At 39.9% G+C, this 24,963-nt stretch overlaps 1 protein-coding gene across 4 annotated transcripts in view; it reads left to right on the top strand.

The window, feature by feature from the left end:
• CACNA2D1 (calcium voltage-gated channel auxiliary subunit alpha2delta 1) overlaps nt 1-24,963 on the top strand; it is a 1,186,557-nt gene that overhangs the window by 136,389 nt on the left and 1,025,205 nt on the right. For all 4 annotated transcript variants that reach the window (XM_075345217.1, XM_075345220.1, XM_075345219.1 and 1 more), the window contains exon 2: nt 12,304-12,385. In XM_075345217.1, coding sequence (XP_075201332.1) covers nt 12,304-12,385 — 82 coding nt within the window. The remainder of the gene's footprint in view (nt 1-12,303; nt 12,386-24,963) is intronic.

Genomic DNA, 24,963 nt, shown 5'->3' with positions numbered 1-24,963 from the left:
CTCTCTCTGGGTTTAAAATTCTCATGTGTATGGGCAAGTAGGACCTGCTATAGAGAATAAAATCACCTGTGGCCAGTAGGGGAGGGGTGCACAGTCAGAAGGCATGACCCCCATTAATCTAGACAGAAAGACTGGCGGCATTCCCAAAATTGCAATTTGAACTGTTGCATACCTGAAGATGACATAAAATGACATAAAAAGAGACAGTTGCACTCTGAAATGCTCAAACATGAAAATCATGAATGTAAGAATATAGATATGCATTACTGCTAAAGAAAATCTAAGAAAAAGGTGAGATATTTAGCATCCAAATTCTCCATATTATATCTGCCCAGTTGCCACGTCAAGGCATATCTCGTATACTGGGTACCTACTCTGAACTGAAGTCTCTCTCTGGATTTAAAAAGCTCCTGTGTATGGGCAAATAGGAACCTGCTATAGAAAATAAAATTACCTGTGACTAGTAGGGGAGGGTTGCACGGTCAGAAAGCATGACCCCCATTAATCTAGACAAAAAGACTGATGGCACTCCCAGAACTGCAATGTGAACAGGTACACAACTTAATCTGATATAAAATGACAAAGTATACAGTTGCACTCTGAAATGCTAAAACTGTGTCTTTTTTTGTCAGTATATGTGATCAGTTATTCATCTTCATTTTTGGTTCACTTAGGCTACATTCACAAGTATAGCATGTTTTTTAAAGAAATTGAAAGCTCAAAATCAGATTATATCCACGCATGTGCTAGTGACTTTTTTGTGCAGATTATCACAAAAAAAATGTGAATTTAAAAATCTTTATCAAGTCAGGTGTTTATCATGTGAATTGGGGCATAAAATACTGGATTCCCTTCCATTAGCTACAGATTGAGGGGTTCTATAAGATTTCAGATGCACACTCTGCACCTAAATCCCAATTAAAGACTGAACATATAAACATTACTATGAAGATTGCACAAATGCAGTGTATGACTGAAATTCCTTTCTATTTATTCCACTTTATGTTTTTCTTTTGATCATGGGAGAGATTTAGAGGCATATATATATCCCACAAGAGGGGCGGACGTGAACAAACATAGTCTCCCTCCCCTCATCTATTATCCATGAGACCAGCACTCACAACATTTTATCAGTGAGTAGGAGTACGGTGAATTAAAAACAGCATTGTTAGTACGCCTTTCAAACCCATTGTAAAATCTATTGCTGACCTGTAAGTAAATGAACTTCTGCAACAATGTTCTTCAGTATCAACACTCAGATGAGACTAGGCTGTTAAAATGTACGATTCAAAATGATGCTTTTGTCATCCTCTCCACTGTGTCACCATTTATGACACTTATACTGGTTGTTAATCACGCACTTTACTGGTCCATTAATTTAAAACCAAATACTATTTTTTTTTTGGAAAACTACCGACTGAACTCAATAGAATCCATAGAAATACACTGAAATTGTGAAGAGTCCTCAGTGCTTAGATTGTGTGCAATCATTATTAATTCTGTCTTTTTATTCTATCTGCTTTTCCATTTCATATCCCGTTCTTATCTTAAAGAAGCACCCCATGTGAATTTTTTTATTAAAGGGAACCTGCCAGGTTCCCTATACCATCCAACCCAGTAGAATTCACATTTGCACATTGAAATTCCTTTCCTAACCAGCCTTGTATAACATCATTCTCAAAAATCAATGTGTAAACGGCCTTGACTAGTCAAAGACGCATTGTTTCCCTAGACTAGTCTGCCCTCTTTCCATGTTATCACGCCCCTGTAGGTGTGATAACATGATTTCCTCAAACCGGAATCATAGCCAGCTCCTAGAAACAGTCTGTAGAGCAGTGACATCATGATGAAGAGAAGAATACAGGCGCTAGACACCGGAGAGAACAACGTAGGTGAGTATATAAGTACACTCACTGCATTACATGCACATATACACAGATTTAATAAAAAAAAATATTTACACTGGAATGCTTCTATTAGTTTTATTTATGTTTAACATGGCCAATATATGTGTTATTAAAAGCACTTAGAAATGAGGTTATGGAAACTTATCAAAGGATATATTATGATGGAAATCAGTGCCCCAAGTCATTTATTTTTCCCAGACCATATTTTTCCATGTTCTCACAATTTTCTGTGATCTTTATAACGTTAGCGATAACTGATTACACATAGCTCAAAACTTGTAGATAATGTTTAATAAATCCTTTTCTGCCCAACCAGTTGGAGAAACACTGTTGTGCTATTTTCCATTTCTTTTTACAGATTGTGTATCAGATTTACTCTAGCCATAGCTGTAGTTTCCAATACAAGTTGCATTCAGATTCAGCAATTTCATTGGGATAGCATGCGATCATTGGCTAAAACAGGAATAATTAATTGAGGATATTAAATTATATAAAAATGATGTAGAGAAGTCTGAACTTTTAAATTCCTATTTTGCATCTGTTTTCTCTCAGAAAATAGAAGGTTACATCCACTGATCTTCACTGTTCTACTGAAGGAATAGAAGAATCCAGGCTATCTATAAGATAGAGATAAGATAAGATAGAGATAGTGAGGGAATACTTAGCTAACATTAAATTAATTCAAGTCTCCAGGTCCAGATGAATTACACCCCTGGGTACTGAAGAGGATAGCAGAGGAAATTTTTGAACCACTCTCCACAATCTTTGAAAACTCTTTGAGAACAGAAGTCTCAAAAAACTGGAGAAGAGCAAATGTTAACCCTATCTTCAAAAAGGGGAAGAAGGTGGACCCAGAGAACTATAAGCCTGTGAGCCTAACATCTGTACCAGGAAAGATCTTTGAACAAATTATTAAACAACATATATGCAAGTACCTGGATGGGAATGAAGTGATTAACCAGAGCCAGCATGGGTTTGTAACTAATAAGTCATGTCAGTTTAACTTAATTTCCTTTTTTGACAGAATTACAGACTGGGTGGATCAGGGAAATGCAGTAGATACTTTGTCAAATGCTTTGCTGAAGTCAATATATCTCATTCCATTCTTATTGAAAAATGACCAAGTATGGAATGGACAAAGACAATTATTATGTGGATTTATAACTGGCTTAGTGATTGGACCCAAAGAGTGGTCATAAATGGCTGCACATCCAGTTGGAAGAATATCTCAAGTGGGGTACCACAGGGCTCCGTCCTGGCACCTGTGGTGTTCAACATCTTTATCAATTATTTACATTAAGGAATTGAGGGTAAACTGATTAAGTTTGCTAATGGCACAAAGCTAGAAGGGATAGCTAATAGTAGAGAAGAGAGAGAGAGGATTCAAAAAGATCTAAACAAATTGCATTTATCCCATTAAAAACCATTCTGTTAGTTATTGACCACTGTTTCAAAGTCCTAAATGTGGGCAAGAAAAATGAAAAAAGTATATTCAGAATGGGAGGTATAGAGCTAAGCAACAGCACGTGTGGAAAAGACTTGGGTATACTAATAGATCACAGACTAAACATGAGTCAACAGTGGGATTCAGCAGCAAAAAGGGCAAACATAATTCTGGAATGTATTAACAGAAGCATACAGTTTAGATCATGTGAAGTATTTATTGTCCTCTATTCTTCATTGCCCAGACCTCATCACAAATACGATGTCCAGTTTTGGACACTATATTTTAAAAAAAGGCATCAATGAACTCAGAGAATAGTGACCAGAATGGTGAACTGTCTGGAAACCATGTCTTAGGAGGAACTGTTAGGTTATGTTCACACACTGCATCTTTTACTGCATTTTTTGGTGCATTTTTGAGGTCACAAAGATGCACCTAAATGCATGCTTTTCCTTCTCCCAGCAAAGATTTGTATTTTGCTATCTACACAGTATGCATCTTTTTTTGTCTGCATCTTGGCTGTGTTTTTGAAGATGCAGCCAAGATGCAGCATGTCAGTTCTTTTTGCATTTTTGCCAGCAATTTTGAGCCCTTCCAGTCAAAAGATTTGACTTAAAAACCGCTTTGGGCAAAATGCGTCAAATACGCATGCAATTTGATGTGTTTTTGCCAAGGGTACGTTTTTTGGGGTCAAAAACACTGCATCTTTGTGGTTCAGAGAAGATGCAGTGTGAGAACATTGCCCTACAGAATTTGGGAATGTTTAGCTTTCAAAAAAAGAAAATGAAGAGGAGACTTAATAGTTGTCTACAAATATCTCAAGGGCTTTCACACTGGAGGGATCAGCCCTATTCTCATTTTTACAAGGAGAGACTAGAAGCAATGGAATGAAACTGATTGTAAGGAGATACAGATTGGATATTAGAAAAAATGTTTTGACAGTCAAGTTGATCGAGTGGAACAGGCTACCACATGAAGTAGCAAGTTTTCCTTCAATGTAAGTCTTCAAAAGGAGAATGAACAAACATCAGTGTGGGATGATATAGTGAATCTTGCTTTGAACAGGGGGTTAGACCAGATGACCCAGGAGGTCACTTCTAACTCTACAATTCTATGATTCTATGTTATAAAGTATTAAGTAAAGTTCAATTGTTGACTGCAACTGAATTAAAGCGACAGCGAGAAAAATGAAAACAGTAGAATTGACTGCATGCTTGTCATCTGGCCAATATTTTTTAACTTAGCAAAAGTGTTACTGTTTTTCTGTAAATGTAAGCATTTTAGAATCACTTCTTTTTATCCACATGCCATTGCAGAGATAGAAGACAAACTGCTTATGTGCTGTCTATTTAGCACTCGTCTCTGTAAGCACATGAATAACGAGAGGTTGCGGTCTTGTATCATCACTAATAACTGTGATATTTTTGTTCTTGTTGGTGAATTCTACAGTTGAACCCACAGATACCATAAGGCCTTATTCAGGCATCTGTTTTTCTTGTTCGCCTGCTGTTATTTTTATTAATACAAAGCACTCGTACCTTTGACAGTGTATGTGGTGTTCACATGTCAGATTTTTTTTCTTCGGACTGAGTGGTCCATTCAAAATTATGGAGACCTATCCAACATTGATCCCAGTGTTAGATCAAACGCACCAATCCAAGTCTATGGGTCAGTGAAAAAAACCTAACAGCATTAGGATAACATCTATGTGCTGTCCATTTTTCTCTGAGTGATAGATAAGATACTGAAACTTTTTTCTTCTCATCAATGAAAAAACTGATGAAACTAATGAAAATAAGTGATGAAACTTGGTCCATTTTTCTCGTACATAAATAAAAACTGACTTCGGAATGAGGCCTAACTGTGATGAAGTAGATGCAGGTTTGAATACATGACTAGTGCCTAGTAGTACTCTACATTTGCAGATATTGAGAATCACAGCTTCAGAGTTGCAATGTTGTTAATTTTGATGGTTTAATGTTTCAGTATGTCTATTGTGATTATTCTGTGTGATGTTCCAAAATCCTAAAACAACTTACGCAGAGAAACGCATGGCTTGTGCCATATTCATTGTAAGTTTAAGCAAGGACTGATACCCAAAACATTGTTCTTGCATTGTTTTATTTTACGTAACAAAGAAAGATCCCTGTACAGTGCTGAAAGGGTGAATATTATACTGCCCTTGGGACCTGCTAAAGGGCTGTTTATAGTAGCCTATTTGAGCTGACAGATTTACTATAAACAGTCCTTTAATGAAGAATCACAAGCATTGAAAATTACTACTTTTAAGTGCCGTCTAAAAGAGATTACTTTCTAAAGGGGGCTTTACACGCAGCGATATCGCTAGCGATATCCCTGGTGAAAGCACCCGCCCCCGTCATTTGTGCGTCACGGGCAAATCGCTGCCCGTGGTGCACAAAATCGTTAGGAGCCATCACACAGACTTACCTGCCTAGCGACGTTGCTGTTGCCGGCGATCCGCCCCTTTTCTAAGGGGGCGGTTCGTTCGGCGTCACAGCGGCATCACTAAGCGGCCGCCCACTAGAAGCAGAGGGGCGGAGATGAGCGGGCGTAACATCCAGCCCACCTCCTTCCTTCCTCATTGCCGGCGGCCGCAGATAAGCTGTAGTTCCTCGTTCCCGAGGTGTCACACATAGCGATGTGTGCTGCCTCGGGAACGACGAACAACAATTAACGATTTTTTGAAAATGAACGACATGTCAACGATCAACGATAAGGTGAGTATTTTTGATCGTTAATGGCCGTTCGTTGGTGTCACACACAATGACGTTGCTAACTATGCCGGATGTGCGTCACGGAATTCGTGACCCTGGCGATATATTGTTAGATACGTCGTTGCGTGTAACGGGGCCTTAAGACACGTATGGCAAATAGGCCTATGAGATTTCACTAACTTATAAACAACTGTAATTCACCCAATCAGGTTTTCAAATCTTATGATATCTGCACCATTTTCATCTTTTCATAGTTTTTAAGGTAGACTTATGACCATCGATTGCAACTCATAGCCGAACATGTTGATCCAGAAGAAAACAAAAACTTCATCAGGCTGACAATAAGCTACATATTAGGGAAAAAATTCCTTTACGACTTCACATGCAGCAATGCGACTAATTCTCTGATTAATGCCCAATAACAGAATCTAGTGCACATAACTGGTAATATTATATTTTTCAAGAAAGGCAGCCAGGTGTCATGATGTGACTTCAGGATAGCAAGGCACAAGGAGCTCTTATACTGTCCCTCATACTAGGGGACCCAAGGCTATCCCTAACCTATGCTTGATGGTAGAGATGTCGAAGTCCTGTGGCTTACTATTGTTCAGACCAGAATTAAAGTGTTCTCCCTCTCAGGGAAGGAAGGGGCAGGAGTATGATGGCAAAACAGCTAAAGCCAGACAGGAAAAATAAAATTCAGAAACATTGCAAGCTTACAGGAACAAATCGTAAGAAACTAAGGAGAAAAGCATGAGAAAACAACAAAAGGACAACAAGGATTAACACCAGAACTGCTCATAACAATAAAGTACTTCAACCACCAGTAAGTCTGGATCACAACACCTCATCAGACTTGTATAGAAAAGCAATAGCTTACATTAATGGAATAGTCCAGCCAGCATATATAGGAATGGAGTGAATGTTACTGGCTCAACCACAGCATGTAATCAGAATCGGACTAGCTACTGGAGGAACCTCCAGTAATACCAGTCCTGGCCGTGGTTACCTGTTCTGAACTCCGGAGCTTTGATCTGAGCTCCAGAGTGCAGCCTGGACTGAACTCGGGGTTCACAGCGATTGTGGTTCAGTTCATGTCACAGCTGCGGACATGCCGGGCTTAACTCCGGAGCTCAGGTGACAGCTTCAGAGTTCAGTCCAGCCTGTCCGCAGCTGCCATGAACTGAACCGCAATCGCCGGGAAATCAGTTGGCACTTGCAGTTCAGTCCTGCAAACCTCGAGTTCAGTCCAGGTGGCACTCCAGAGCTTAGGTGAGAGCTCCGGAGTTCAATCCAGGTAGCCACAGCCAGGACTGGTATTACTGGAGGTTCCTCCCGGTAACCAGTCTGACACTGCATGTAATCAAAGGAGATGGCCAACCCAACAGGGGTTAATGCTTGCTAGTCTGCCTATGAATTATAGGTCTGTGAGTCGACGCCCGAGTATACCTGTGCTAATCTTAGCTATGAAAGAAGATAGCAGGCAGAGTGCCAGAATGTGTAGTTTCCACAGATCCTGACACCGCCATGACAGTCAGCGATGTTTGTGAAAACCTTGCAACACCAGGCCTTTCATAACTTTTAGTAATAAATCAACCATTATAACACCATGAGGCTGAGAGTTCCATAACCTTACTGTTCTTACAGTAAAGAATCTACATTTGCCAATATAATCCTTCTTTCCTTTAGACGTAGAAGATATCTCCCTGTCCCCATCGCCGGCCTAAGTGTATAAAGATCATTAGAGAGGTCTACGTACTGTCCCCTCATATATTTGTACACTGTAATAAAATTGCCCCTAAGCCTTCATTATTTTCCAAACCGAATAACCCCAATTTTGATACATTTTGTTCTATTTACAGCATTATGTTCAACTCTCAAAAACATACAGTTAGGTCCAGAAATATTTGGACAGTGACACAATTTTCGCGAGTTGGGCTCTGCATGCCACCACATTGGATTTGAAATGAATATTCTACAACAGAATTCAAGTGCAGATTGTAACGTTTAATTTGAAGGTTTGAACAAAAATATCTGATAGAAATTGTAGGAATTGTACACATTTCTTTACAAACACTCCAGATTTTAGGAGGTCAAAAGTAATTGGACAAATAAACCAAACCCAAACAAAATATTTTTATTTTCAATATTTTGTTGCGAATCCTTTGGAGGCAATCACTGCCTTAAGTCTGGAACCCATGGACATCACCAAACGCTGGGTTTCCTCCTTCTTAATGCTTTGCCAGGCCTTTACAGCCGCAGCCTTCAGGTCTTGCTTGTTTGTGGGTCTTTCTGTCTTAAGTCTGGATTTGAGCAAGTGAAATGCATGCTCAATTGGGTTAAGATCTGGTGATTGACTTGGCCATTGCAGAATGTTCCACTTTTTTGCACTCATGAACTCCTGGGTAGCTTTGGCTGTATGCTTGGGGTCATTGTCCATCTGTACTATGAAGCGCCGTCCGATCAACTTTGCAGCATTTGGCTGAATCTGGGCTGAAAGTATATCCCGGTACACTTCAGAATTCATCCGGCTACTCTTGTCTGCTGTTATGTCATCAATAAACACAAGTGACCCAGTGCCATTGAAAGCCATGCATGCCCATGCCATCACGTTGCCTCCACCATGTTTTACAGAGGATGTGGTGTGCCTTGGATCATGTGCCGTTCCCTTTCTTCTCCAAACTCTTTTCTTCCCATCATTCTGGTACAGGTTGATCTTTGTCTCATCTGTCCATAGAATACTTTTCCAGAACTGAGCTGGCTTCATGAGGTGTTTTTCAGCAAATTTAACTCTGGCCTGTCTATTTTTGGAATTGATGAATGGTTTGCATCTAGATTTGAACCCTTTGTATTCACTTTCATGGAGTCTTCTCTTTACTGTTGACTTAGACAGATACACCTACTTCACTGAGAGTGTTCTGGACTTCAGTTGATGTTGTGAACGGGTTCTTCTTCACCAAAGAAAGTATGCGGCGATCATCCACCACTGTTGTCATCCGTGGACGCCCAGGCCTTTTTGAGTTCCCAAGCTCACCAGTCAATTCCTTTTTTCTCAGAATGTACCCGACTGTTGATTTTGCTACTCCAAGCATGTCTGCTATCTCTCTGATGGATTTTTTCTTTTTTTTCAGTCTCAGGATGTTCTGCTTCACCTCAATTGAGAGTTCCTTAGACCGCATGTTGTCTGGTCACAGCAACAGCTTCCAAATGCAAAACCACACGCCTGTAATCAACCCCAGACCTTTTAACTACTTCATTGATTACAGGTTAATGAGGGAGACGCCTTCAGAGTTAATTGCAGCCCTTAGAGTCCCTTGTCCAATTACTTTTGGTCCCTTGAAAAAGAGGAGGCTATGCATTACAGAGCTATGATTCCTAAACCCTTTCTCCGATTTGGATGTGAAAACTCTCATATTGCAGCTGGGAGTGTGCACTTTCATCCCATATTATATATATAATTGTATTTCTGAACATGTTTTTGTAAACAGCTAAAATAACAAAACTTGTGTCACTGTCCAAATATTTCTGGCCCTGACTGTACATTTTCATTGATAAATCACTGTACAGAAATTGTAATGATGTATTCCATTCAGTTATCATTTAGTCAAATTGGCCTGCTTGATACACCCAGAGATGATATTTATTTTACTTTATTATATTGTATGTTATAGAGACTGGATGGCAACCAAACTCTTCTTTTTATTCACCTCTATATAACAACCCAGCTCTGGTCAGTCACCGCAATATGTATGCTTTATCTAAATGTGTTGCAATTCTACTAATAGCTCTCTGGCAGATTAGATGATTCATCATGGTCCCAGTTCTCTACGTCCCACTTGTCTTACTCAGCAGAATCATTACGTGAAAAAATGGCATAGTGAAGAGAAATCTATTTAACAGGCCAGAAATATCCCGATTTTGCGTCATTTTAATTGGTTACTATGTAATCTCGCTGATGTGTTTTAAAAGCCGTCTTTTTAAATTTATGGCATTGAACTGCATCTGTTTATACTATGGTGGAATTTTCTACTTACTTATATCAAAATATGCCCTAGTAAACACCATTCAGTTTTGCATATGTTTTGCTACAACTGCATTTCATCGCTAAGCTTGATGAATGTTGTAAGGGCAAACAAGTTATTTCTGTATAGCATCTTCATTGATAAGGGTATGTGCATGTTCAGTATTCACAGCTAAAAAATCTGTTGCAAGTACTCGAGTGTTGGCAGAAAAAACATTGCATAGAATACGCACACGTTTCCCATGTTTTGTTATGCTCTTTTGATGTGTTTTTTACATTTCCTTGATTTGAATGGGTGAAAAACTTTGCAAAATGCTAAAAAATTGCAGGATCTGGAAGGAAAAAATAAGCAGCAGGTGAATGACATTTCAGAAATCTCATTCACTTATCTGGTTCTGTAAAATGCGGTGTTTTTTTGGTGGCAAAAACATTTGGAAAAAATGCAGGAAGAATGCGGTAAAAATGCAATGTGTGAACTTACTCTAAAACTCACATACAAATCACACTGTGGAGTTCCGTTCACAGTTTGTCGATTGGCTTATACAGCTGTACAAAACAAATGCCTACTGTTTGACTACACATTGTGTATGGCAATTTACCTCTCCAAGGACAATACTAAGGACCAGGGGGCACTCACTGTGAGTGGAAGAAAAGCAATTCTAGCAGCTAAATAGGAAAGGGTTCTTTACAGTTAGAGCAGTCAGACTGTGGAATGCCCTAACACAAGCGGTAGTAATGGCAGATACTATAACAGCTTTTAAAAAACGGCTGGATGATTTCCTCAGTACACACAACATTGTTGGTTATGAGTGACTTAGTGACAGAATGTAGAATTGGTGGAGGAAGGTTGAACTAGATGGACCTAGGTCTTTTTTTCAACCTATGTAACTATTTAACTATGTAACTTTAGACCCATATAATTTCATATATCTTTGCTAAGGAAATTTAGCAAAAAGTTGAATGTGACAGTTCACACAATCTTGCTAGAAAATGTGAATTTGCATCAAATTTATTTGATGCAAATTAAATGAGTCTTATTATGCTCTAAGATGTCTGAAGAACAAGAGCATATAACTTGTAGAGTGAAAAAAAAGTTTAGACTCTAAATTTTCCTGGCTACTTCCGTCCCTCACTTCACAGCTCCGGTGCTGTCCTTTAACACAGCATGTCTTTAGTCTTCTCTATACTTCTGGTCATCAGTGCTTCCTACTTTAACTAGGCTTTGCTTCAGCACTGGAGGTGCCAAACACTAGATACAGGGGGATCTCAATAAATTAGTATTAGTAAATTAGAATATCATCAAAAAGTTAATTTATTTCAGTAATTCAATACAAAAAGGGAAACATATATATATTATATAGAGCCATTACACACAGAGTGATCTATTTCAAGTGTTTATTTCTGTTAATGTTGATGATTATGGCTTACAACCAATGAAAACCCAAAAGTCATTATCTCAGAAAATTAGAATAATTACCACAAACCATCTGTAAAGGTTTCCTAAATGTTTCAAATGGTCCCTTAGTCTGGTTCAGTAGGCTACACAATCATGGGGAAGACTGCTTGACAGTACAGTATGTGACTGTAAACTGCTGAAATGGTACAGAGTGCAATGGACACTCTGTCATGAGTCCCATGAATTCCGCATGCAGGTGGGCGGTCACATGACTGCATGTATACGATATGCATACTTGTGTTCTTGTGCCGAAAAGACTCCTGTGCTTCTCTCACTTCTGTTTCATTGATAGAAACTGGGTGACTAGTTGGCACGTGACCACAAGTATGATAATTACATACATGCAGTCACATGACCACCCACCCGCACGGGGACTTTTTACAGTGCTGTAACAATTCAGCAGTCTGCAGTCACTCTGTGTGACTGAAGATTTGTCTCCAGGGGCAGGACAATCCTAAAGTAACCCTAGCATTATTTAATTTGCTTGGAAAAATGTACTCAAATTCTTACATATTCTCTTAGTGACTGACTGAAGTTTGAATGAATTGATTAATGATTTTCAACTCCTCTGTTTGTATTTAAAAGGCTTGTCACACATTCACAATTTTTAAACAATCCAAAGGATAGGTTTAAAGTTGATGATCTCTAAGGATCTAGCTGCTATGCATCCCACGTTCGTGAAATTGGGGGCTCGTTTTTCTAAGCTGTACTAAATCTATTGTACATTTTTGTCTCCTTAGAATTAAACAATGGGTTGAGAAGATGCAGAATGATCTTGTTACCTTGGCAAGAACAGCAAGTGGGGTGGATCAGCTTGCAGAAGTAAGTGAACACCTTTACTAATAATTCTAGGGTTCTTGGGGTTTGATACTTTCATCAGATTGAAAGGGAGGCTTATCAAGTTCTGTTTTATGCAACTAGCTTACCAAAACTACTACTTACAATGACTCATATTATGCTGGAAAAATTAGCTCTAGTAACAATATTCGTGGGTGTTTATAGGTACTGACATTTCACGTTGAATAGTATGATAAATTAAATTTATTGAATGGAACATTATACGGATTACTGAATGTGGGCATAATTACCATATTTTTCAAATGGGGTCCGTCTTATATTCCGGTGTTATCTAACCGGAGGGGGGGCAGCAGTGGTAGTGAAGTGGGGTCACAGGAGGCAGAGGTTGTGCTGGCAGGCGCGGCAGGTCACTGGCAGTGGGGTCTGTGGTGGCAGGTGCGGTGGCATCCATGGTGACAGGTGCGGTGGCGTCCGTGGTGGCAGGTGCGGTGGCGGCCGTGGTGGCAGGCGCAGTGGCGTCCATGGTGGCAGGCGCGGTGGCATCCGTGGTGGAAGGCGCAGTGGCGTCCGTGGTGGCAGGAGCCGCGGGGTCCCTGGTGGCAGCAGCAGGCCAGTGCATTGAGTCTCCCAATGTCCGCGGTCCTGGTTCAAATGATGGCGCCTGGAGCGGCGCATGCGCAGATGGAGCTCTTGCAAAGGGCTCCATCTGCGCACGTGCTGACTCCCGGAGCGGCGCGTGCGCCGATGGAGCTCTCATCCAAGAGCTCCACCTGCGCATGCGCCCGCTCCCGGCGCCATCATTTGAAACTGGGACTGCAGACAAACTGGGTAACCTGCTGCACAGCCGCCCGCCCCGCACGCACGCTGCCCGCCCACCCTCTGTGCAAGCGGCCGGTTACCTGTGCGTGCGGATAGCAGCCGGGTACCTGTGCCTGTGTGCGGGTGGCAGCCGGGTGCCTGTGTGAGGGTGGCAGCCAGGTGCCTGTCGGTGCTGGCTGCCTCCCGCACACAGGCACCTGGCTGCCGCCCGCGTGCAGGCAAAGGCACCCAACTGCCGCCCACACAGGCACCCGGCTGCTGCACGCACGTAGGCACAGGCACCCGACTGCCGCCCGTATGCAGCCACAGGTACCCGGCTGCCACCCGCACGCAAGCACAGGTACCCGGCCGCTTGGACGCAGCCACAGGCACCCGGCCACTCGATCGCCGCACAGACAGGACCCCCAGGTAAAGCTATATTTTCGGATTTTAAGACGCACCCCCCATTTTCCTCCCAATTTTTTGGGAGGAAAATTGCGTCTTATAATCCAAAAAATATGGTAAGTCTACATGTGTGGCCTCATACATACGACTGCATTGGTGATCTGTATGATACAGACTTGACATATGATGCTTATTCTGACTCACGGATATGTAGGATGTGATGGCGCCTGAACTAGCCATTTTCTTTTTGGGCTATTCATATTTGCTGTACACACGTTCATATCGGTTCCTCAGATTGTTTAACTCAGCCACAATCTCATTGTAAGAAGACTCTAGGAGAGGATGAATGTTTAACTGAAATCTTGTATTGATGATAAAAGTAGCAGGTAAAAAGAGATCTTCTCAGAGAGCATATAGCATGTTACATAAGATGGCTGAAAACACTACATGGAGAAGAAGGGTGGGAAATGCTGACATCAGAGAGCTACAGGGAGGAGGAAGGGACAAAATACAAGGAAAGTCAAACCACCTACTTAGGAACAGAGTACAATACACAACAATGGAAACATTAAAACTCCCAGCCAACTGGAAACAAGGCCTGGAAAAACCTGAAACAAGCCTGTGGATTGATTTTGTTTTCTTGTAAAGAAGTAGAGAATAGGGAACCCAAGAGCTATATAATGTTTATGGCCAGCCTTAGTGAAAAGGGCAATAAAGTGTTTTTCTTTCTATTGATAAAGCCTAAACTACCTCATTAAATGCACTGTAATCAATGATGCTACTTAATAAAACCTAAAAGTCAAAGCTAGTGGGGCGGTAGTGGATTGTTCCTGCGTATATTTTCTATGCAGTTTTGCTCTTAGATTTGTATTAGGAATTGCTTACATCCTACCATATGTGTCATACGAAATACATTGCTTAATCTATTCACGCAAATTGCAATGTTTTCTTTTGTATTAAATGCATTTGTTTTCATATTAGTATTACAGACATGACTTTTGTCTCTCCAGTAAGCTGCTAGCTGTGGTTTATTTCTATACGAGCTTTTAAGTTATTTTGTTTTAAACAAAAAATAAAAAAATCTGCCACTTCATTTTTATTTTATTCTTACAAAGTCAGCTAAACTTTAGAGTTAATATTTAATCATGCCCTGTATGTTTTGACTGCAGTATGAGGCAACAAATCTTTTGTGTGTTTTTGAGAACTAGATATGTATGGAATCAAAAGCAGGAATGAAAGCGAACAGCAGTGTAGCTTGCAGTGTGGTGACCTTTGCAGTGTTGGAAGTACTGCATGAAAGGGCTTCCCAAGATGACTTACAGTACTTGAAGGCTGCACTCTTCTAAGTCATACCGAGATGTATACTAATTACTAGGAGTCTTTCTAAGGCCCTGCAGCCACATACAAGAATTAGATTTACACAAAAAATAACAAAAACGGGCTACTGTCAATATTATCACAAGTCCAAATACCTTTATGTTACTATTAAATGCCATTAGTAAATTCATGCACTCTGAATGACGTGTTATATATATTTAAGAAACAAATGGATAACAAAATAAAAAAAATATCGATCATTTTGGCGGTTTTCCCGGACAGAGCATAGCTTTATCGCTTTTAGCCTTATTACTGGAGAATGTCAGCCAAATGCTTATGATTTAATTTTCTCTCTATATGCCCTTACGTCATCTCTCTTGCTCTTCTCCCTTAATGAATTATATCAGCTACTTCCTCTTGTAATCTCTTTACGAGGACAAGGCAGTGCCCTTCTCATTCTTCCCTTCTTTTGTCTTGGATCATCCTTTTCCTGAGTGTGGCATCTCTACCTTCTATTTGCTTTTAGTTTTTTTAGTTTGTTTTCTTTTTCTTTATTATATGTCCACACTGTCTCTGATCTTCTCAATTATTTTTAGGATATCTGTGACTGCTCAGGGCATTAGACTATTTTACATGTTATCTTCCCAAACTTCCAGTATTTTCCATTTTATTCTCCAAGAGAACATATTGACTTCTCTGAAAGAGAAATTCATGTGTGTGTATTTGTGTGTATGCATAGATATTGATTTACTCATCTCTCTCCATGATACTTGCAATTTGTATTGACTTGAATTTAGTAGCATTTTCTTGTCTTCTTTTGTGACTTGAGAAGAACTGTTCTTGCCTGCCTTTGTTTATAGCTACAGGGTAGCTGAATTTGTATTTTAAAGAAGAGTTTGTAAAAGGAGTTGTTCAAAGTTTTGAAGTTATCCACTATCCATGGGAGTGCAGCACTCGGCTATCTCTGATTGCCCACGAATGAATTGAGTGGCAGTGCACATTATTGTCTACTACTCCATTCACATAGGGCTCTAGAGCCTAAGAGTTCGGGATCGGAAGTTATTCCTGATGCCATGCATAAGGGTCTATCTTCGAAACTTAAGAAAACCCCTTTAATTCACTTGTCATGTTTAATTAAATAAATGCTTTTAATCCAGTTATAAGAAATCTGCATTGTATTATTCCTTTGTTGTTATTGTTCTTTTAGAAATGTATGACTAAATTGCCACCTAGGAGTTACCATTCTCTTATGCAACAGGACATTTTCTACATAGTCTGATAGTAGAATACTGTGTAAGGACACAACTAGCAATGAGCGGTCCCTTGGAAAGTTTTGTTCTCCAGGTTCAACCGGACTGTAGATAAAAGTTTGGTTCAGAACCTGGACTTGACCCTGGACCCTGAACCCAATATAAGTCAATTGAAACCCACACATTTGTGCTGAAAAATGTATTAAGGGGTAGAGGGTTGTAAAAGGAAGGAAAATGGGGGTAAGAGGACAATTGCCCTGCAAACAAATGGGGATAGGGATTAAATGAAAAGAAATTATGTGGGGTTTATCCTTTTTTCATAACCAGCCAAAGTAAAGCAAACAGCTGGGGGCTGGTATTATCAGGCTGGAAAGGCATTATTTAGTTATTTGGCCCTTCCCAGCCTAAAAATAGCAGCCCACAGCAGCCTAGGAAATGGCACAGCCATCAGATATGTTAATTCTGGAGCTTTACTTGACTCTTCCTGATTGCACTGGTGCGGTGGCAATCGGGGTATTTCTTTTGCCGTTGTTGCCAGCAGTGAATTGACAGCTGGCATTAAGCCCAGGAGTTAGTAATGGATAGGCATATATCAGACACTTCTATTATTAACCTGGCAAGTACAGTTAGAAAGCACACAGGAAAACAAAATATTTGAATAAAGACTCCCCCCACTTTCTTCTATCTTTTAGGGTTAGTAATGGGGATGTCTTATAGATGCCTCTTCATTACTAAACCCTGAGCTTGATACCAGCTATCAATTCACAGCTGCCATCAACCTCAAAAGTATTTCCCAGATTGCCACTGTACCAGGGCAATCGGGAAGAGTCGGGTAAAGCACTTCAGCCTTTCAACATACTTCATTAGTTTACGAACAGCACCTAAACTCAGACACAGACTTCTTTAAAATTCACATTCGGGTTTGAGCCCCACGGAACCTGAAGTTTACTTTTTAATTCGGTCATCCATAGACACCTATTGACAAGGAGAATTGTCAAGCTTAGTTAATATATTCAAACCTATCCAGTATTATTAACAGCAGAAAACAGTATTCTAATAAAATATTTACCAGAATTATTACACCAGGGGGGCACAATTATTTTCTAAAACAGACCTGTAAGGAACGCTGACAAGTCCTCTGTTACTATTTACTATTGGTCTCGGTATGTTCTATTACTTATTCTTTCACTGACTATTTTGTTGGTTGTAATTTCTAATCATTCTCTTGTTGCTGTACAGTCATGTAACCTTGCACTGTATTCTTGTTGAACTGCGGATGTATTTGTACACAGCAACTAATCTGACATGCTTCAATGTATAACTTAGTAATAACTACCATGCAGTCCATGATTGTAGCTGTAATATAGGCAGAACTAAAAAACTTCTAACAGAAAAATATCAGGTAAGAATGACTTTTAAAAATGTAAGATTATACTTGAGAACTTGATATCTTCTTGAGGAAAAATTGACAACTGGAACTCTTTAAGTCAAATTTCTACATGACTAAAACAGAAGTTAACCCCTTTGCAACGTTGGACATACCTGTATGTCTAAGACCATATCTTTGCTTTTAATACAGGCTCGCTCGACGAGCCCGCAGTTTCCCCTGCACTAATCTACTGATCTAATCAGCCATTTGCAGCTAACAGGCATCTTCAATCCACTTGCGCCTGTTAACCACTTAAGAGGGATTTACACACAGCGACATCGTTAGCAATGTCTCTGGTGAAAGCACCCACCCCCGTTGGTTGTGCGTCACTGGCAAATCGCTGCCCGTGGCGCACAACATCCCTAACACCCGTCAGACACATACTTACCTGCCTAGTGACGTCGCTGTGGCCGGCGAAGCGTCTCCTTTCTAAGGGAGCGGTTCGTTCGGCGTCACAGTGGTGTCACTAAGCGGCCGCCCAATAGAAGCGGAGAGGCGAAGATGAGCGGGCCGAACATCCCGCCTACCTCCTTCCTTCCTCATTGTGGGCGACCGCAGGTACGGTGATGTTCCTCGTTCCTGCGGTGTCACACATAGTGACGAACAACCTGCGTCCTGCAACAGCAACGATAATCAGGATTAGAATGACTGGCCAACAATCAACGATTAGGTGAGTAATTTTGATCGTTAACGGTCGTTCATGCGTTTCACACGCAATGACGTTGCTAACGAGGCCGGATGTACGTCACAAATTCCGCTACCCCCAACGACATTTGGTTAGCAATGAGATCATTTTTGATTTTGGTTAGCAATCAGCTTTATACTGCTCTGTCAAACTCTGACAGCATGACCTAACACACGCTGGCAAAGAGTACGCTATTCTCCGCCACTATTGACGGGCCAGGAGTCAGCTGAAATCCTTGTCACTGTCATGACTTACTTCCTGTGAATGCCAGCTGAGTGGCATCAGTCACAGGAAACCAGCATGTCTGCTGTACAGAGCAATGCTGAAGCGATCAGACAGGGCTAGTTTCAAGTCCAATAATGGGAATAATAAAATCAATAAAAAGTGTAAATAAAAGTTAAAAAAAAAAAAGAGGAAATAAAAAAAACGTAAGTTTAAATCGTCCCCTTTTGCCCCACTGAAAATACAACAAAAAAAAAAACCACACATTTTGTATCGCCACTTTCGAAAATGCCCATTCTATGAAAATATGAAATAAATTATTCTGATCGGTAAATCGCAAAATGAGAAAAAAAATAAAAGCCAGAATAAAATGCAATAACAGGCAATCAAAGCATCACATCTATCCAAAAATAGTATAATAAAAAAACGTCAGCTCAAGACGCAAACAATAAGTCATTGCACTGCCCCAAATCCTAAAAAATTAGAACACTACGGGTCTCGGAAAATGGCGACAAAAGTGCATTTATTTATTTTTTGACAAATTTAAAAATGTGTATTCACCATTTAAATAAAAATAAAAACTATACATGTTTGGTATCTACAAACTCATACTGACGTGGGGAATCCTATTTCCAGGTCTGTTTTACCAAACAGGGAACATGGTAAATAAAAAAAAAAACAAAAATCAATCGTGGAATTGCATTTTTTTGCCATTTCATCACACTTGGATTTTTTTTCCAGTTTTCCAGTACAATATGGGGCAGAAGGAATTAGTATTCAAAGTACAACTTGTCCAACAAAAAAACAAGCTATCAAATGGAAAAATACAAATGTTATGGCTTTTGGAAGAAGGGGAGGAAAAAAAATGAAAAACAGAAAGTCGCCGGGTGGTGAAGGGGCTAAAACATTATTTGAAAGACTTCTATGGCACCCTAAGGTGCCACTTCTTCTAATACGTGATGTTCATTGTGGTGCAGGATAGTAGTAGCTATATGTAGTTCACCACCATTGTCCTGTAAAAATCTACTTACTTTATCTTCATGTAGCTATCTGTCTATCGTGACTTTTAATTGAACTTCTCTAACTTACAACTTAAAAATGTATGTTATTCGTTGATGAAAGAGTGCAAACTTTACTAAAATAGTTTTTACAATTGGTGTTTATTAAAGTGAACCTGTTCCCTGATACATGCTCCCCAATCCGTCGGCTCCATGTATCATTCAATGGCTGTATGATCGCTGCCAGGTATATGTGACTTTAAAATACTGCGTCTTTTCAGAGAGAAACATATTTAACATACTTTAGCTGTCTGGGACCAGGACCGCGCTGTAAACTGGTTGGACAGGCCAGTTCCCAGTTATCTCTCCCTGCCCGCTGCCTTGGATTGACAGGTCTCAGCCTATGTGTGGATATACGCAGAGACTTGTCAATCCAGGGAAGTGAGTGGAAAGAGTTTGCTGGGAACTCACCTGTCCAACTAGACCTGGTTCCCAGCAGCTTTTTAAGTTTTTTTTTTTTTTTTTTTTTTTTTTTCTGGAATGCCGCAGCGTTTCAGGGTAATACATACCTGGCTGAGATCATGCAGCCAGTGCCTGACACATGCTGCCCACGGATTATGCAGCATGCTAGAATGGCACAAACTCTGTGGAATCTATGGCAGTTATGTACAGAACAGATACAAGTAATCTAACCCAGAATATCAAGTGTCAGATCACTGGTGGCATGGGCAGGTGCTCTGCTCTAGCTGCAATATTTCTGTAGTCCGAGTGTTTATCATATAAAAGCAGTTATTGGTCACCCATGCAAAATCAAACTTTGCCCTACAAATTACATACTATACTAGCTGTAGTACCCAGCATTGCCCAGGATAGTAACTGTCTTTCTGTCTCTCTCACACACTCACACTCCCTCTTACCCAGTCTGTCTCTCTCTGTCTGCCTCTCTGTCTCTGTCTGTCTCTGTCTCTCTCTGTTTCTCTGTCTGTCTCTCTTTGCCTCTGTCTGTCTTTTTCTGTCTTTCTCTGGCTATCTCTGTTTGTCTCTGTCTCTGTATCTGACTGTTTCTATCTCTGTCTGTCTATCTCTCTGTCTGTCAGTCTCTCTGTCTGTCTGTGTCTGTCCCTCTGAGTGCGTCTCTCTCTGTCTCTGTGTTTCTCTGTCTGTTTCTTTCTGTCTGTCTGTCTCTCTGTCTATCTATCTCTGTTTCTCTCTGTCTCTGCTTTTCTCTCTCTGTCTCTTTCTGTCTATCATTCTCTATCTCCCTGTCTCTCTGTCTGTCTCTGTGTTTCTCTCTGTCTCTTTGTCGTTCTGTCTGTCTCTTTGTCTGTCTCTTTCTCTCTATCCAACTCTCCACAGAAATATTACCTCACACATAAGCTTCTTTATACTAAGAATGTCCTTCACTGCCTATAGCAACCAATCAAAGCTGCTATTAATGACCTGTAGCTCACAGCTCCATTGACTTTATTATAAGCAGTTTTTTTTGCAAACCACTGTAAAACGTGGGGTTAAATTTTCCCCTCAAAGCATAGTCTATGACGTTCCCGGAGTCAAATGGGGTGTCTGTGTAAAATTTTTTGATTGTAAATGCGAGGGTGCGGATTCCTTTAGTGGACATCCACACACACACACACACACACACACACACACACTCACATATATGCATACTACACATACACTTAGCTTTGTATATTAGATATTCTATACGTGTCTATATTTTCAGTACATTTTACTCCTTCACTTAATTCTGAATATCTGCTCATTAACTTTCTTTCTTATCTAACAATTGCATTTAGGGTGCAAACTGTATGGAATGCCATGGTCAGTGCCATAATTCCAGTGCCTGAGAGGGGATCCACAGGCTTCTCTGCCATATTATAAAAAAACAGTATCATGGTACAATTTGTTAAAAATTTTATATTGTGTCCCAGGGGCTTCATGCAATACCTCTGGCCACAGAACTAAAGTGAAAGACCAAAACGTTGACTTTTTGTAAGTAGGTTGGCTTTACACATGCAGTTGCAGATCTCTTGATATTTTCATACATCTCCTAAATTTACTGCAAGCAAATGATCTGGACAAAATTAGGAATTTTAGGTTCTGCCTAACAGAAGTAGTATAATGGTAACTAGTCTGATAGTAGTGCTGTGGTCTTATTGTATAATCATTGTCGTGTGGCAGTAAAGGTTTCATAAAAATGTTAGTGTCAAGAACAATGGACTTTGTAGGGTGAACTATCTACTAGGTGACACCATTCTTTAGGCACTAGTAGTGATTGTGCAGTAAGCAGTGAAATATGATTGTTGAAGCAGTGTTCATAGTTTCATATGGCAGGTATATATGAGAGTTAAGGATAAAAATGGAGAATTTCTACAAGAACATGCCTTATTACCAGATAATAAATGATGACATAAACTCCGAACATAGCCTTGTATGTTATATATAACCTTTATAAAAAAAAACTGAATCTTAAGTTTTCTAACCGCTTTCTCCGCTAAGTGCACCCTTGCTGTGGCCAAGAGACTCTGTTCTTTGTTCCATCCAACTGGTTTTCCATATCCTCTCTTCCTCACTTATGATTGCTTGAGCTTTTATTTCAGACAAATGAAGGTTAGTGTGGAAGGCGTGCAAAACCAACGGGCAGAACTGTCTACTAAAGCTCGGCCGCATCAAGGGGGCATTGAGCAGCCTACTTAGCATATTTGATTAAATTTCTGTTTGTGCACAATGGAGGCATTTCAAAAATCGCTAAAACATATTTGTTTTATAAACAGAATTGTTAAAATGGGCACTGGTTTGTACTGGGGTTTTTACTAGTAATATTAGAGATAAAGGTGTAACCCATAGTATTTGTCCTAGATGACTCCCAGGATGTGCTCCGATTTCTGCAGTTACAAACAGAATATTTTACTATTACATACACCATGTTCCAAATTATTGTGCAAATTGGATTTAAGTGTCATAGCAATTATTATTCTTTTTTCAATGAAACTCATTGATGATATTGTCTCTCAGGGTTCTTTGGATCACTGAAATCAATCTCAGATACCTGTGATAGTTAGTTTGTCTGGTGAGCCCAATAAAAGAAAAACTGGATGTTCCACAATATTAAGCAGGCCACACTTTTCAAGTAACATGGAAAAGAAAAAGGATCTCTCTGCTGCTGAAAAGCATCAAATAGTGCAATGCCTTGGACAAGGGATGAAAACATTACATATTTCATGAAAACTTAAGCATGATCATCGTACTGTGAAGAGATTTGTGGCTGAATCTGAGAACATATGTGTTCGTGCTGATAAAGGCAGAATGATGAAGCTTTCTGCTAGGCAAGTCCATCAGATTAAGAGAGCAGCTGCTAAAAAGCCATTACAAACCAGCAAACAGATATTTGAAGCTGCTGGTGTCTCTAGAGCCCCTCAAACTTCAAGGTGTAGGATCCTTCAAAGGCTTGCTGTGGTGCATAAACCTACTATTCGGCCGCCCCTAACCACTGCTCACAAGCAGAAACGGTTGCAGTGGGCCCACACATACATGAAGACTAATTTTCAAACAGTTTTGTTTACTGATGAGTGTCGAGCAACCCTGAATGGTCCAGATGGATGGAGTAGTGGATGGTCACCATGTCCCAACAAGATTACGACATCAGCAAAGAGGTGGAGGAGTCATGTTTTGTGCTGGAATCATGGGGAGATATCTGGTAGGCCCCTTTAGGGTTCCTGAAGGTGTGAAAATGACCTCTGCAAAGTATATAGAGTTTCTGACTGACAACTTTCTTCCATGGTACAAAAAGCAGAAACGTGCCTTCAGGAGCAAAATCATCTTCATGCATGACAATGCACCATCTCATGCTGCAAAGAATACCTCTGTGTCATTGGCTGCTATGGGCATAAAAGGAGATAAATTCATGGTGTGGACACCATCTTCCCCTGACCTCAACCCTATAGAGAACCTTTGGAGTATCATCAAGCAAAAGATATATGAGGGTGGGAGGCTGTTCACATCAAAATAGCAGCTCTTGGAGGCTATTCTGACATCATGCAAAGAAATTCAAGTAGAAACTCTCCAAAAACTTACAAGTTCAATGGATGGAAGAATTGAGAAGGTGATATCAAAGAAGGGTTCCTAGGTTAACATGTAACCTGGCCTGTTAGGATGTTTTGGATTTAAATAGCTTTTTATTTCAGTGAATGTGACCTCCTAATGCTGCAAATTCCACAAATGAGCATTTTCAGTTCTTTTAAAACATAAAATGTTTAGAAACGCTACTGTGCCTAATAATTTGGAACAGTGCATTTTGATTTTTTTTTTAAATTTTGAAGATTATACGGTTATCATTGGGAGGTTTCTTCAAGAAAATTTGATGTATACTCTAACGGGCGATGAATTTTTTTAGACTGACTGTCATTTGCACCGACCATTTAGGATAATCAGAGAAAAATATCATTTGCATAATAATTTGGAACATGGTGTATATATGCCAAAAATATTTCCCACTGCAGCAAAATTAAACCTTACTATTTCCTATAATGTATTCTTTATGATCACTCAACCATAACAATATTTCCTTAAAAATTGAACAAAGGATGTGTTCAACATAGGCGATGTTCTGTAGTGATCTATTGAAAATTTTAAGAAAATAAGTTTGAGATTCACAGTACATATCTTGGTCTGTATAAGCCCAGTTTACACTTCAGTGCACAATTTAAATAAAAGGATTATCAACAGTAGAAGAATGTACATTATTGGATACCTTGACCATACTACTACTACTGGAGCAGATTTACACATCAAAGTGTCAGACTTCTGGTGTCATACAGTAATACACATGCCATATGCTATATTTATTAAATATTCTTGCACTTTTTTGTGCATCCTTATCACACACTATGGAGACTGTATAGCTGGGAAGTGAATTTGGATTAACATTCTTTTTTTGCCAAAAAAATATCAAGTAAGCCAGGAAAATGCTGGTATATAGACTCTTCAACATTAAAATTGTAACTTCAAGAAGGAAAAGTCATGGAATTATGGAAATCACACTATCCATAGACTTGTTATTGATTTGCAAATTATGAAAAAATGGAAACCACATTTTTAAGCAGTTCGATATGGAGTATGAGCACCACACAGAGAAAAACACACCTTGGCATGGTATCAATTAAATTATTAATGGTTGTCTGAGAATTGTTCTGCCACAATGATTGCATTTTGCTCACACATCATCAAGATCCACTGCTGGCACCTCTTTCCAATTGCCAACCAATGACATCCAAGATGTACATAATGTGAGATAAGTCTGAAAACCCTGCAGGTCATGGTAGCACGTTTAGGGCACACTAGCGCTTCAGAGTAGCACAAGCAAAGTATGGTGTGGCATTGTCCTTTTGTAAAATGGTTCCTGGGACACTTTTTATCAATCTTGGAAACAGTGTAGTATGGCCATTTCTTCATTCTGTATTGCAGTGAAATTGGATGTCCCATTCCAAGCCTTAGGTGCC

This window comes from Anomaloglossus baeobatrachus, chromosome 4 (genome assembly GCF_048569485.1).
Source record: "Anomaloglossus baeobatrachus isolate aAnoBae1 chromosome 4, aAnoBae1.hap1, whole genome shotgun sequence".
Lineage (NCBI taxonomy): Eukaryota > Metazoa > Chordata > Amphibia > Anura > Aromobatidae > Anomaloglossus > Anomaloglossus baeobatrachus.
Note: the sequence above shows the minus strand (reverse complement) of the source record. Positions and strands in the feature narration are given on the sequence as shown.